General features: G+C 45.8%; 1 protein-coding gene across 3 annotated transcripts in view; it reads left to right on the top strand.

Annotated features, from left to right (window-relative positions):
* Positions 1–6,403: 6,403 nt before the first annotated feature.
* The window catches only part of cadm1b (cell adhesion molecule 1b), a 105,592-nt gene continuing 96,356 nt past the window's right edge, over positions 6,404–15,639 (top strand). For 2 of the 3 annotated variants that reach the window (XM_029844116.1, XM_011608535.2), the window contains exon 1: positions 6,404–6,591. In XM_029844116.1, the coding sequence (XP_029699976.1) occupies positions 6,516–6,591 (76 nt within the window). In that variant the 5' untranslated portion in view covers positions 6,404–6,515. The remainder of the gene's footprint in view (positions 6,592–15,639) is intronic. The other variant, XM_029844115.1, reaches the window with a different exon arrangement.

Below are 15,639 nucleotides of genomic sequence, written 5' to 3'. Positions count from 1 at the left end.
TTCTATTTATTCTATTTCCTTTTTAGCCCGAGAGCTGATTAATAACGACATGACATGTTCATTTGTTATCTTCACATCTGTGCTGAAGCTCAGACCCCCCCCCCCCCCCCCCCCCCCCACACACACACCCACCCACACCCTGTTTCTCCACGTGCTAGCTTCACCCATTAGCAACATGTAGCACAAATCACAGCTTTTGGTCAGGAACCAGTGGAGAAATGACACTATTTTGACCCGGGAAAAGTCATTTGCAGCATCTGTAGCCTTGGGAAAGTCTCTCGGGGAGCACATAAAACCTAGCAACAACATTTGAGGATAATGTTTTGACAAAGTCGGCTCTAATATTCCAGGATCCTCTGTCATGCTGAACTGGCGCCTCTAATGGCGACCCATACAGAGCAGAACTTATAAGGCCGCTATCGTATAATTGGCATATCTATGATCCACGGACCCAGCTGAGGAGATGCTCCAGCGGAGAATAAAATGAGCATTTTGGCTTCATCACTATTTCTCACAGTGACTGTAAGAGCAATAATTACTTTATTGGTAGGAAATTCATTTCTCTAATCTCACACAGAGGAAATATAACGCAGAGTGCATCCCTGGCCCCGTTTGTATTGCGTGCGTGCGTGCGTGCACGGGCCATAGTGATGGGTTTTTATTAAGTTCCACTGAAGGGGGAAGTGAATCTTTCATTCATTTCCACTTTCTCACTTAGCGTAGATTAGAACAGGTGAGCTGGTGCTTTCTCTGTCAGAGTCCGACTCAGAGGTGGAAACCTCATTCCAAATCGGCTTTTTGGGTGATATCAGAGACAAAGTGGACAGAGAAGAGGACTGATACAATCAATCCATCAATGATCCACTCAGCCTGTTGCATTGTCGTTTAAAAAAAAAAAATCAGACTCATTTGGTGGATTTTAAAGCTCTTTATGTATTAATAGCATATTATGTGATTAATTCCTCCATATCAGGCAGTGTTAGTGACACAATACAGGGTTCGGATGGATTACACCTGATATCTTCACTGTTGTGTCTTTAAAAATAAAACAAAATTGAATTACCGTGTGCAAAGGCAGTGTCCGTCGGTGTCCGCTGCTCATAACTCGAACAATCAGCTGTGGAAATTGGATAATGGAACCAATTGCGTCGACTTATCGGGAGGTATCTCATTCCAAATGGGGCCCTCTTTTAATTCAAACCCACCCATCTGTGCAGCGTAGCATGATCCTTTTGATACTTACCAACGTGTTTGTGGCACTGATTGATTTTTTTCCTGCCTGTGTTGTATCCCACAAAGAGAATTCACTCTGATCTGAACCCGAGTTTCATTTTCTCCTCACATTGTACGAAACGGCGACGCTCTGCTCCATTTGTCGCCTTGCCGCAGAGCTCTTGTGTTTGGGGGCCGCGCAGCCATGGGGAACCTGCCTCTCCTCGGCACGCAGCGGGACTAATGACAAACACCTGGACTCTGCATATGGAGAGATGACTGCAGGTGAAGAACGTGGTTAATGAGATTTAAGACATTTAAATTCATGGGATTCGTTCACCAAATAGAACAGACAACTGCTGTCAGAGTGGGAGGTCCTGAAGTGGTGTCGATAATTACTATCACTCCAAGCTGTTTCGGCTGTTGCATTCTAAAAATAAATAAAGAAATAATGCCTAAAACACACAGTCTCATCTTATCAAGCATAACATGTTGCAACTCAGGTCACTTTTGGGCTGTAACAGGGATGTCCAACCGCGTCCTCGAAGGTCTTAAAGGTCTTAAAGCAGCTGTGTTTTCTGTCCTCCCTGGCAAATGAGAGGATTTCATCCAAGGGAAGTGGAAACCTGTGTGAAATATTAACCCTGGTGTTGTTTTCTTTGACATAAAGGACTTAAAGGATAATATAAATATTGATATAAACCTCCTTGAATGAAGCTACGGAAGCCCTGAACGGATAAACGCATTCAAATCCGGACTCCGTCAATTAGAAATTGAGACTATTCGTTGTTTAGAGTTTAGAACGGTGTTGAAAAGAAGATTGAATTCATCATCCCTTTTGTCCCGCCACAGCCGCCGTAGAATCCCTGACCCTCTGAAGGAGGGAGGGTGGGGGTGGGTGCAGCGCCCGTTCTCACCGACAGATGAAATTGTACACGCCGGACCTTTAAATGGGTTTCAGCACTCCTGTAATCAAAAATCACTTCACTGCCTTTGGAGCTCAGATGTGGAATTATTACAGATTACGTTCTGTGTCCTATATTTTTAACCCTTTTCTCACAAATTAAAAGGTTTTTAGAAAAAACGTGAACAGGAACCTGTACTGTACTTAATTAACATGAACCGCCAATTGAACTAAGATTCAGTTCCATTAATTAAAGAGCATTTTACATAAATAACAAGTGTTTTACTGATTATTACCACAGTCTCTTAATATAGTTAAATCTCATTTGTTACCAGGAGCTTTAAGTTTGCATCCTTTTGGAATCCTGATGAGTCCAGACCCACATCCCAGAGATTCCATTCTGTCATTACTGTGTTTGGCGAGGGGGGAAATAATGCTAAATATTTATGGTTTCCATATTAGACTGATGCAGCAGATACGAACAAAAACACAGAATGTGTCTGTTCAACATGAATATTCATGTCAAAGACATTTCTGTCTTCCTGTATTAGCATAACAATGGCATTACATGTTCAAATTAGGCCACTGTAAAGTCCCCGAACAGTTCGCAGACCACCAACCGTATAATTAACCCACTAATTAAGGCTGCGGTGACGTAGGCGGCGACCTGTTCCTGCTCCTTCCATCGACACGTCACTTTCACTTCCGTATAGAGCCAAACTGTCAGCAGCCATTTATTAAAAGCAGCGTTTGGAAGGAGGACGTCTGTTTTCGTCATTGCTTCCTGGGCGATGGAATTCTGTTGTCAATCTTGTTAATATGTCGTCTGTTTCTTTATGGATTTCCAGTAAATTAAAACACCCGTCTAGCCCCCTGTTGTTGTTGTCTGTCTGCTCCTAAGCCACACGATTTTTCCCTTTCAGCTCTGTAATTGAAAAATGACATTATTTTGATGTGTGAAAGCGCAATGATTTGCATATCCAATGGGATTAGGGCTGATTTCTGCATGCGTTGTCAAGGTTGAAGCGGTGGGTGGGTTTCTCCGTGCTCGGCTGGATTGGTAATGGACGTCTGTGTCGGAATGGCAGCCTGCACTGGGAAGATCCGGATATCCCGACCTTAAGCACTTCCTCAACTCTATAGTTTGCCTCTGAGGCTCGACCCCCAGGTGACCCCTAGCTGACATATTGACCCCTGCTTTGTTAAAATCAATGGCGGCCCTGCAGACGGACCAGCCCTTTTCCTTATTCATTTCTGTTTAATTAATATGCAAATGTGCTCTAAGCCTAATGTGATTAAATGCTGTTTGCATCTTCTCGTGTGTTTCAAGTCGATTAATTCTAACATTAACAAAAACATCGTTATCTTCTCCGCGCAAAAAGGAAGTGCGCGAGACGAAAGTTAGTGTATTCACAGTGCAGCGTGGAGCAGAAATGTTCCTGGAGATTCTTCACCTCTTTTCCTCCTCCGTGCACCCCGGCCACGCTGCGCCCGGAGCCTGCAAAGTTTCGCATCCCATACTTCTTGACAGTATGGATTGTGGCGGGGGCGCTTCATCACGCAAATGTGAAAGGTGGACGCCGTTGCGATGATCGATGAGATTAACATGAGGAAACGCTGGAAAGTATATTAGTGGACAAATGTTGCAGCGACGGGCTACAATATCTACGATATTACTCTCCATTTCCCTGTTTGTTGAGATTACCGCACATGCAGCAGGCGTATAAGCATCCTCTTCTCCTTCTGCCCCTCTGCCACTCCCTGTCACCCACTTCCTCCCCCCACATGAGCCCGGTCCCGCTCAAGGTTTCTTCCTGTTAAAAGTCAGCTTGTTCTTGCCACTGCTGCTTGTCTGGGGGGTTCTCTGAAGCACCTGGAGACAATACGGACTTAAAGAACACGATATAAAGTTGAAAATCGGATAGGACCATCTACATTTTGGAAAAAACTGCAAAAAGCTCCAATATACATCATCAATTATGACTCATCAAAGCGGGCGTAAGAAGCAGAATTTTGTTAACATGAAGGTGGACGGACAAACCCAATCCTTCCCCGCTTCAGGTTTTCCTTGATAACAACTGTCGAAGTCACCACAACAGCAGGACACATCAGTATGAACGCAGACTGACTGAAAATAAAGCCGCTTTTGTATGAAAATGGAACCTGCAGCAGGTTTTCACAGGTATGGCGGTGTGACATGGAAAGGTGGGAAAGCAGTGGAGTGTGTGATTCATACCTGGAAGGCACAAAGAATTGATGACCTGCGGTGATATATTTGGAGTATAATTTCCTGTAATAATTGGCTCTGCGGGGACGAGACCGATATATACAGTAAGGCTGTGTTGCTACGTAGACTAGAGAAACATCAGCGCTGATAACTGTATGTAAAGAAACAGCAGGTCATGAGAGTACAGGTCCTTATTCTGTTACATATATGATATGTTCAGCCACATTTTCTATAGCTGTTGCATTCTTTTCGGCCTAAACCTTCTTCCTGCTCAGCCGCCGGGGTCATTTAACAAGAGTCTGATTCAATTATTCCTCAGTTCGCAACGGGAGGAAAACATCTTCATGGAGAATGGTTTCGCCGGAGCAGATTAGCATCTCAAATAATTCAATTTCCTTTAATTTGATTGATTTCATACACAAGGGCGGGGGGAATCTTCATTTAAAAGCAGTGCATTTCTAATCAAACATTAACGGAGGGAGGGAGGAAGAAAAGGGAAAAAAAGCCCTGGTGGGAATATTCTATTAGCTACTTTTCCACCAATTTTGATAGGAAGATGCTGTTGTCTGCCCTATTAAATGGCACCAATGTGTGTGTATGTGTGTGTGTGTGTGTGTGTGTGTGCAAAAATAAGCTACTTTAGTGCATGCTGAATGCACAGACTGAGCACACACCCAACAAACAGAGAATCTATGACTGGGCAGTACTACAGAGGATCCAGATGAAGCTGTTCAGCCATTGGATCCATTTCTATTCATTATTCATTCTGCTCGGGGAGACAGAGACCCTGCTCCTCTTCACAGAGAGACCTCGGTACCCCCTAAACGCTCCTGAGCAAAGGCGACGCCATTCAGAGTAGCAGAATGAACCAGAACAGCTTATTATGATGTGATTAGCAATAATTACAAATGGGAAAGAAAGTTATAAATAGATGCCGGTGATTGCTGGGAACATTTTCCCAGGGGTTGCAGGCCGGTTCTCGCCAATTCCGCAGGTGAATTGAAAGAGTGTCTCTCAGAGAGGAAGAAAACACCTTGCGGAGGGAGCATGTGAGTGGCAGGCAGAACTGGCACGCTGCCACAGATAATAACATCTGAGACAAATCTGATGTGTGGAATTCAATCTGTGGTGATAGGAATGGCGGCGGCTTCAGAGCCCCGCTCTAAATGTTATGTGCTCATCCATGGAATGAGGGCTGACACGCAGCCTCACAGAATAGATTGTGCAATTAGCAGCCTTTGTGCTGTTTTGACACAATAAAAAGAGAAAAAAAACCCCTGAAAATCAGATTCAACGTTGTCGCGCTGGCCGGCCGTGGATGGACCTCCTCTGGTGGGAGACTGTGAAGTCATGGGGGGATGGCAGAGAACAGACTGGAACGCTGTCTCACTCCAATTCAAATGCTACATTCTGATGTTATTATCATTTTTTTTCTTCTTCTCCTTCCTTGATGGATGGGATCCATGCTCCATCACTGTCGGCTGCAATTACAGCGCGCGTTGTAATTCGCGTTACGGGGGATAGGGGGCGCTCTGTGAGTGGCCATTAGACTGGCTTCAGAGCTGCGGGTTCAACTTCGCTGATTACGCCTTTAAATGTTTTAAAATCACAAATCAGCCCACGCAGTTACATTTCACTGATTGGCATAGAAGACTCTATCAATTTTATGTCTTAAAATTATGTCTTAAATGAGAAACCAGTCAATATTGATCTGTCTGCTGGATGAATGCTGAACTCAAGTAATCATTTACAATAGAGTGAGAACGCTTTCGACCATAACAACAATGAAAATAGTTGCTCGACTAGCCAGAATAAACAGCTTGTAGAGAAAAAAAAACACTATTATTTAATGTAACGGGAACGTAGTTAATGAGCCGTTGCGCATTACCCCCCAAAAGGCGTCACTATGTTATTCCCGAAATCCTCCATTTGGGAATGAAAATGCAACGCTTTCAGTTGTCAGATCACATTTAAATCAATGAAAATCCAGCGCGCCACTCTGAAACTCTGTATTTGATGTTTTACAGGCCAACATGTTGGAATATAACGCAGCCCCGATCTAAGAGGCAGCTCCCTGCTTGCGCCCTCCCTCCGCCTCTCATGTGTCTGTATTTCCATCCCATGGCCGTCTCTAGGTGATTTAGCGCCGCCAGTCTCAAGCAGGTGTCCAACATGGCGATCACGGGGAGCGGATCTCTCGCCATCTCTCTTTCCGTTTTTGTGATTTCAGCGGCGTTCCTCCCTAAAGGTGAGTCCCCCCTTTCATTTGCGCGTCTGGCACGGGCGTGTGGCTGCGTTGCGGGATCGCTAAAAAGCGGGAGAGGAGACGATGTCGGGGGGAGAAGTTGAGGCGCGTTTGCGCGCCGCGATGCGCGCCAGCTTCGCCTGGAATCGCAGCATCACTTTCGCTGTGGACTTTACGAGGTCTTGTTGCCGTTTTCAACGCTGGTTTTTCGGGGTTGTTGTCATGAGTTCCAGCAGAGGCGACAGTGGAAAAAAGTAATATTGGAGGTGGGTCATTGAGAAAGTAGCGCCAGTGAAAACAGAGTGAATGCGTGTGCACACTTTGGACCTACGGGATAAGTTGAAGGCGACGATCATCCAAATAACTCTTTATCATCAAACCGTTCAAACCCGCATCCAAATCATCTCTAAAGCACCATAGCTCGAGGTGCCAGAGGATGGGGGGAAAAACACGCATTGCAGTCCTGTTCTCTCACACTGTCCTCTGACCGCAGCCTCTAACGCCTGCCCGCCTGCGTGCGTGCGTGCTCCTCTCCAGCCCCGCAGCCTTTCGCTCCCCCCCCCCTCTCTCTTCTGTCACCGATGGTTGAGGATGAAAATCTGCCATGTCGGTGTCGCTTTCCTGGAACCAGGGGCGCGTTAAATGCGCGCTCACTGGCGGCAGCAGCGCTTGCATCAGAGTTGCATGCGTCAGGGTTTGGGGGTTTTCTTCTTCTCCTGTAAAACATCCTGAAAACCCTGTCACACGTAGAGATGGTTGGATGTCAGTTTAAGCCGCCGTTAATCCCTCCCAGCTGCTGTGAGGACGCGTTTCTTTGGCGCCGATATCCGGGTTATTGAATTGACCGCCGGTCGCAACCAAACTTTGGCGGGTTCGCGCCCCAGTTTCCCCTTCACGCACCTGATCACGGTGGCGTGTTCATCATGGATCAACAGGTCTGCGTGCACCCCGTGGCCGCGGGCTGCTTTGTCGCAGCTTTTAATGCATCACTGTTAGTTTTTGTTGGTTGTTGACATTTACAGCCTTGCCTTCTTGTCACATTAAGCTAATTAACAGCCAGAGCGATGAAGGAGTCCTGGGGAACGTGCATTCACCTTGAGCAGCATCTGGAAGCTGGCGCAGTCTTGAAGGGCTGATTTGACTGATTTGTCAGCGAACGCTGGGGGCAAAAACACGGGTCAGCGCCTCAGCGAAGCGCTTGGCGGCCTTTTCTGCCTGACGCTTTCCAGAATTGCTGCTTTTGATTTTTCCCTCCTCTGCGATTTAACAACTTTTTCACTCCCTGACACGCCAGGTGTGGGGTCCACTCGAGGGGGAAAAAAAAGGGAGCGATGGCGATTAATGAAACGACAGGAAGAGAAGAGGGAGCCGATTCTGGGCATGATTGTTCTCACAGTCACGGAGCATAAAGAGCTGCCTCGGCTGAGCATCCTGTTATGAAACGCAGAGACTTTGCATTATAACAAAGAGTCTCTTCTGCAGTATTTCTCCTCCCAGAGTCTCCTGGGGCTCGGCCCGCTGTAGTGTATCAGATGGTCGAATTCTAGCGCGTTGCATAATGCCACTTACTGCAGGCTGAAAGTCATCCGTCAGGGCTGAGCGACAGTGAAGTGGATCGATGCGAGCCGCCGCGGAGCGAAGAGGCCGAGCGGCGGCTTCTCCGGGAAACCGGGAAGAAACGCCGTTACTGCGCCCGGTCGGCCACTGGCATGTGATGAGTAATTGAAGGGGTCTGTGTTTCGATGCTAACGCCGCGGCGGGCTAGGCCTTTGGAAAAAGGGTGCTAGCAGCGTGTCACTGTGCCCCAGAGTGTATCGCCTTACATTGTGCGTCGTGAGTGTTGACACTGGCTTCTCCCCACATGTATTGTATCTGAAATATCTGTTCCTCTCCAGAGGAAATTTATTTACGCGCCCATATGCCTCTGTAGCCCAGCAGAACTCGACTCTCCTCCCTGCAGCCTTTCCAAATGTTATTCTTGATGAGGAGGGCACCTGCCAGCATCCGATGTCTGGCTTTTAGCCCCCCACAGAAGAATCACACATGGAACTGCCCTCCATGTTTTGCATTTGCAGGTTTAATACTAATAAAGAACTGTAAGTGGCGTGAAACGATATTCATTAGCGAAAGCGGCACAAATGGACTCCGGGCATCAAATGCTGATGAACGAGAAGCAGATGAGGAGAGGATCTGAGGGTTGTGCTGGAAGTGCGATGCAGACAATTGAGCAGTGGTGTCAGCGTCTGTCGGTGGCGGTGGGACGGGGGGGGGGTGCTCGTCTGCCTCCGCTATCAGTATGAAATAGCACTTATACAGGAATGTGTTTCAGGACGCATTTATTACGGCGCGTAATGGCCCATTGATATGTGCCATCCTGTGAGCCATTTCATTGGCTGTGCATTGAAATCACCCATCGTTTGTAACAATAATAAAGTCTTCTATTTAAAGGAATTGAATTTATTGCTCATTAAATTTACATTAAATTCCGCCTAATAAGGCACCCTCTAATTGCCAGATAATGCACGGTACTGCTTAATGCAGTGGCAGCTACTCAAAGTGTGAAAAAAAATGGGAGGGGCGGGCTGAGATTTGCAAGAGCAGGGATGAATTTAGGCCCAGTATGTGATGGAACAAAGGAAGCCATGTGGACTCATTTCACCAAGGACTCGGCGTCCCGCCGGCTGTGCTGCCCGGCTCAGAGAGGTTCTGCTGCCTATCTGAATGAAGGCCCAAGGACTAACTTGTATATCGATTGTATTTCAGCTATTATCATCTCGTCTCTGCACGGCGGCTTGTTAACACGGGTTCACGATCAAACTCCGAACTGTCTTTGAGAACGGCGCAGAGACGCTGGCGCCCAGGGCCCTCGCGGTTTCCGCCTGAATAGATGCGTTTTCGTTTCGCAAGTCTGTTTATACCCAGGTAAGACGTTTCTGGAGGGCAGCATTGAGGGTTTTTCTTTTTTCAAGTAAACACGGTATGGGATTGCTCCGTCAAGGTCGCAGGAGGGCTCCCGCAGATGTGTTAGCGCTTTGAATCATCAGGGTTTGCCATTTCCGGAGACAAACGTGCCTGGGGTTTCAGAATGCTGTTGAATGCCGCTCTGATCTTAAGCTGGAGGGAGAAAAACACAACTTATTTATTCATTTTGCTAATTTGAGGACACGGAAAGAGATTAGACGGGGGGAAAGCAAAGCTGCTAACAGCTAGCTACAGGTGGCTTTTCCTTAGTCAAAAGGAGAAGGTAAAGATTAGAGCAAGATAGAGAGTGGCTGGTGCTTTGGCGCGAAAGGAGCCACAGCAACGCACACCATCACGCCCATTTGTTGTTTTTGCCACTCAAGCGTGACGACTTTGCCTTCACGGCCTTTAATTATTTATAGCTTCACGTCAACGAAGAACATCCTAAATCCATTACTGTAATTCTCGACAAAACAACTTGTGCTGCCGAGTACGTGCAAAAATGTCAGCCCAATCGCAGCATTACGTAGCTGTTCGTGCTGCTAGCTGCTAGCATTTTAGCCCATTGGGACTTCACAGTGCAAAGAATCTCAGGTGAAGGATTCTTTGTCATACACACACACACACACACACACGCACACACACACACACACACACACACACATGATATTACAGGAGTGACAGACGAATGTGTAGCCACTTTACTGAAGTTTGCTCGAGATTTTTTAGTGTTTATGACTCAGACATGGGAGCTGTTGCTTTGCTAACAGAGAGTTAAGCCCATTACAGACTCTGTCAATCACCGGAGAAGTTTAAGCTCATCAAACTTCGTAACGTTATGCTGTTTGTCCCAACCGTCAAAGTGTTGATGTGTTGAATTTATGAGCATAACACAAACAAAATCCCCCCCAAAAAAGCGAGGGCTAGCACGATTGCTAGTGATTGTTGCGGAGGAGGGGAGGAGACCTGCCTGCGTAGTCAAACTCTAAAAATGTATCAGCTCGAGGGGGAATTTCTGCGATAGATTTGTCAGACAGAACGCCGAAGCGAGGTCGATGAAAAATGCGCCCGTGTTGAAATACAGTAAACAGTCAATTAGGAGCAACAGGCGGATGACGGGTCCTTTCATGGCTACGGGGACAGAAGATTCCATTCATGACGGCACTGTGGTAATGAGGAGGACAGCCCATGTCCTCTCATGAATATGACATTGTTCTTTCTGTTCTCACATCTGAGAGACTCCACGCTATTGGCCGTGACGCCTAGAGGTAGACAATAGGGTTCACGATGAAAATGCATTTTTTTGGGTGGGGGGGGGGCGAGATTGCACATTAGTATGGGTGATGGAGCAATTACAAGCCGTCATTAAGGTCGTTGAGATGCCAAAGTGCTGGACTCCGTGAATGAAGGAGCCCCTCAGGCGGATATCGTAATACTTCCATCAAACAAACAGAAAAACAAGGAATGAGATTCGGTTCAATATAAATAGCTGAAAGCGATTGCTTGCTTCCTCCTCCATCTTTTATTTTGATTTTTTTCCAGTCAAGGGTGGTTGTAGCACATCCTCCCTCTGCCAGGAAACACGGTTCTCCCGACGCTGGATGTCATTCAAATCTCGATACCTTTAAACTTTCTCTTTTACTTTAATAGACAGCACGCCGTGCTGCTGCTGCCAGATAGATTTGAAATAAAGTTGTACGGAGGGGCCGGAGGGAGAATCCATCTGCTGCGTGCTGTCGCTGCTCCACAGTTTCCTGCCACATTATGCTCTCGGAGAGCCTTTTTTTTTAAAAACTCGGTTTCATCTATGTGCAATTAAAGCACTTGCTAGCAAAGCGGCGCAGCGGCCAGGAGAGCCGGGTGCACCGCAGCGTGAGGAAACACATGCTGGACAGAAACCGAGGGTCCGGCTCAATCGCAGGGCTTTGTCGGAGCAGGGCTGCCAAATGATCGGATTAATCTGCTGCGGATTCATTTGGATTAATCATGATTAATTCCTGTTCATAATAAATTGTTTCCTTTTGTCGGAGAACAAAGACCCACAACAGAAGGAGCTATATACACCTGTCTTTTGTTTAAACAGGTGTGGTGTTGGGAAAATGAATAATTACCTTGCACGCCCGTATCCTTGGCGATCGCAATCGGTCTGCCATTTTGTCACCCTTTGGACCTCCTCCTAAGGGTGAAGGTGACTTTATGTCAGTTGATCGGTACGTCACACGTCATCGAGAGGGCCGGTTTGTTGCTTAGAGTCGTCCACTTTGATTGAGTCGGTTCTGCGTTAATCTAGATTAGCACCTGACTTTCAGAAGTGACAGACAAAACATCACATGACCGCAGGGGGGCGATCTTTCATATCCATGATTGCGGAAAAATGCAAATCGTTTGGACTGAGCAGAGCAACGAGACTCCTGATGACTCTCAGGCCAGCGCTCACATTATCAAGCCTAAACTACCTCTGATCGATGTGGAGGAGAAAAGAGGGAGAAGACTGCATCTCTAATCAATAAATTCAGTTATTGAGCTCCGGCTAATCTCCTGTTTGATCCTGGAAAAGAAATGGTCCCTTATAAAAAAGCCGCGCTGGCCTTCTGTGAGGACGCATGTCTTCGTCGCGGGCTTATTTTTTAAGGTCAGCTACTCAGGCGGTTGGGTTCCGGGGGATTTTGGGCTTGAGCCAACAAAAGCACTTTACCGCATCAGGACATCCACTTCCAAACCTGAGCAGGGTTTATTTTTCAGCGGCTCGTGCATGTCAAGGGACACAACCTCAGTCCTGACCTTCGGCTCGCTCTCCAGACTTGTTTAGGCACATCTGAGCCCTTTTAAATGACCCACGCACGAATCCTGAAGGCAGCGGCACCCAGGTGAAAGAAATAATGCTGGAGAAATGCAAAAACACTCACCCGCATCGCAAACACGGGCCGAATGTTAACACTGCAATAAAGAAGGATCCTGGTATGGCTAATAGCAGTTAGCTGCAGATGCTAGGAGGGCAGATAAGGTAACAAAGTTCTAATTTCCGAAGATTCTCTCTGCTTTCATACAGAAGCGTATTTGTACTTTCCTCACTGTGCAGAAGCCCCCTCGGATGCAGTCGCTCCCTTCCTTGTTAGAATGCTCTTTGCAGATGCATTTATGCAGGCTGAATTAAATATTATTCCCTGAAACAGCGGGATGGAGCGAGACACGGGAACAACATAAAAGCCAAGCCTTTCCAACTTTGTATGATTCTTTTCAGCCCTGCCTCCATTCAAGCCTAATGTTTCTCTAATTTTATTTAAGCAGCGCATTCTGGGATGCAAGTCAGAAAGAACAAGCAACTCTAAGAAATAACATGAAACGGACAAAGCAAACGGAATAAAAGATCTGTCCGTATAACCTATTTACAGAAAAGAGGAAGATAAAGCCTGTAAATGTTAGCGCGCTACCACAGAGGTCCAAATTATCGGGTTTTAACATTTACAGTTGAGAAATATATGAGAAGACAGTGCTAATGAGGCATGAAACATTAGTTAATGGATATTTTTTTGCCCTTGCTTTTAAGTCCGTCAATTATTCAAGAAGCTTGTGTGTCAGATTGATGCCGAATCTGTTCAGAAGGGTAGAGTCAGTTTTAGATCCGAAAAGTAAAGTTTTTTTTTTTTGGTGCCGCCTTAAAAAAAAAAGAACATTTCATTGTTAGTGTGACAAAAATGGCATTCGCGACGAGCCGTGTGACCCATTAAACAGGCTAAAACAAAGCATTCAACAGGGGAGAACAGCTACGCTCATCACGTTTTATCCTAGCGTCCCAAAAAAGGCGACGTTGGCATTGAGCTTAAGTGCCCTTAAAACCTATGAAATGTCTTCATTTCCCATCAACTGCAGACTTGCTTTTGTTGCTGCAAAGCACATTCAAGAATAATTAAAAGCTTTCCACCCTAAAAAAGTCACCTTGTGTTTAATTGTTTAGCTACTGACATTAGCTACGAGAGGCTAATAGTCCTCTTCACTAATGTATAAAAATCGTTTAACTTTGGAAATTCAGCGGTTAAATAACGTTGCTGAAGCAATCGACTCAGAGAGTAGCAACGCAAGCGATATATACGTTTACAAGGAGCTGAGCTGATGCCGTTGTTAATCACATGACTCCTGAGTGGCTTTTCTAAAACAGAAGAATTAACCTACTAAATCAATACATGTCTGGCATTTAAAAGTACTGTTAAAAATGTGACTTCCACAGGCATACACTGATATATTGTCAAGTAGCTGTTGGATTGATGGCGCTACAAAACAGTAAACCTCTTCGGAATGAAGCAACTTGGCACTTTAGATTTTTCATTTACTATGAGTACCACCTAATATGCTAAGTGCATTGCTGGGGGGACGGTTTGGCAGGAAAGTGTGTGCTCTCTGAAATTCCCTTTCCTTTTTTTGTTCTTTCTTATCCCCCCAGCAAGTCACACTTGCTCTGAAAGCAAAAGCGAAAGCAGTCGTTTAGGAACGTGGAGTGGACGCAGCAACTCCAGCCGTAAGAATTGTCCGACGCCGCCCAAGGGAAAGAGTTGCTGTTAGCTTCCTGGGGGCATCGTGCTCTTAATTTATCAGCATGACAATAGACCCATCTTAATTACTCTACGATACGCTACCATAATCTGTCATGGTCAGGCTGATCAAGCTTGTGCTAACCAAGCACTGGGACTCACTCAGCCGAACCAGCAGCCTATCGATTACTCCTCATACTTGAGTCATTGCATGCGCAGGGACACAGGAGGCAATAGAGCTAATGGAAGGGGCCTCAAAGTCACATTGTTTACATCACCAATGACAGGGGAATATATTTGAGGGGAAATATGGCTCCATTTCCTCCGACACACCAGCATTTCCGAAGCAAAGACAAGAGGCTAACCTGGCAAACCTACACTGCAGCATTGGTATCACAACATTTCACAACCGAGGAGCTCTGAGCAGTTAAATTGTTTTTTTCCCCTGTTTGTTTGAACGGAAACTCAGATTAGCGAAGCGCCAGAGTTCTCAGAATTAGCTTCTCTCCACAGTCCAGGCTGATGGTTCGTGAACCTCAGTTTCTCCGAAAGTGACTGTTTCTCCAGTTGTTCAGGGTACTCGGAGCCAACTGTAGAAAGCAGAACTAGCATAGCCTTCAAGGCTTTGGGAAGCTGTTTTAAAGGTGTTGCCTGGCAACGGTTAAAGAAATGCAATATAGTTCAATCAAATGCAGCTGGGATGGGCTCCAGTACCCTCCCCATGAACCCGAAAGGGATACAGCACTCGGCACAAAAAAAAGAATATAGTTCGCATAAGCTACACCAGGCAAACGGACTGAGTCCCTGTTGGCTGAATAACTCACATATATTGTGGCATAAACAAAAGTTTACAGCAATAAATACGATTGTTGCCTTATTTATTTATTTTTACTAGCTGAGAACTTTATTAGAACAAGTGGAACTCTTTTTTAAAACAAAAGAATCATTAAGTTACTGATTTAAAACTGACAGAAACTCTTGAATAAGCTTAACCACCAAAGAACAATGATAAAAGATTGTATAGAAGAGGTGAGTCACATGAAAGAAACCAGCTGCTGACTAACTAAAGAGGAACCAAGATTTTCCATGGTTTGTTTGGGGGTGTTGCCATTGTTGACATCACACATTTAAAAATACAGAAGAACAGAACGTGATGACAAAAGCCGCAGCAGAGACATCGAAGAGAAATAGATTTTTTAAGTGGGAATAATTATTGTATCTGAATGACTTGAGCTCGGCCGCACCAAAGTCTGGAAAGGACCACCTGAGGGCCGCGGGCCAGAGGTTTGAGATACCTGCCCTACAATATTGTTTTATGCTACAGGAAATTAGCTTATTAATGAGGAGAACAGAGAAAGTTTCTTTATTCTTTTGTTTCTATTTCTTTACTCACGTCTTAGTTTAAAGTTTTGTCCAGCTGCCACTCTAAACGTCACATCTTTGGCAGAAAGCGCTCCCTTCAGACAAATCTCGGGCCCAGACCTTCATTAGAGCTAGTCATTTGTCAAGATAAGCCGATTCCACTTGTCAGATCTTCACTCAGAATTAATTCTCTGTTCCCTTC

The sequence above is a fragment of the Takifugu rubripes genome, chromosome 11 (genome assembly GCF_901000725.2).
Source record: "Takifugu rubripes chromosome 11, fTakRub1.2, whole genome shotgun sequence".
Lineage (NCBI taxonomy): Eukaryota > Metazoa > Chordata > Actinopteri > Tetraodontiformes > Tetraodontidae > Takifugu > Takifugu rubripes.
This window is presented reverse-complemented; position numbering and strand designations above follow the sequence as displayed.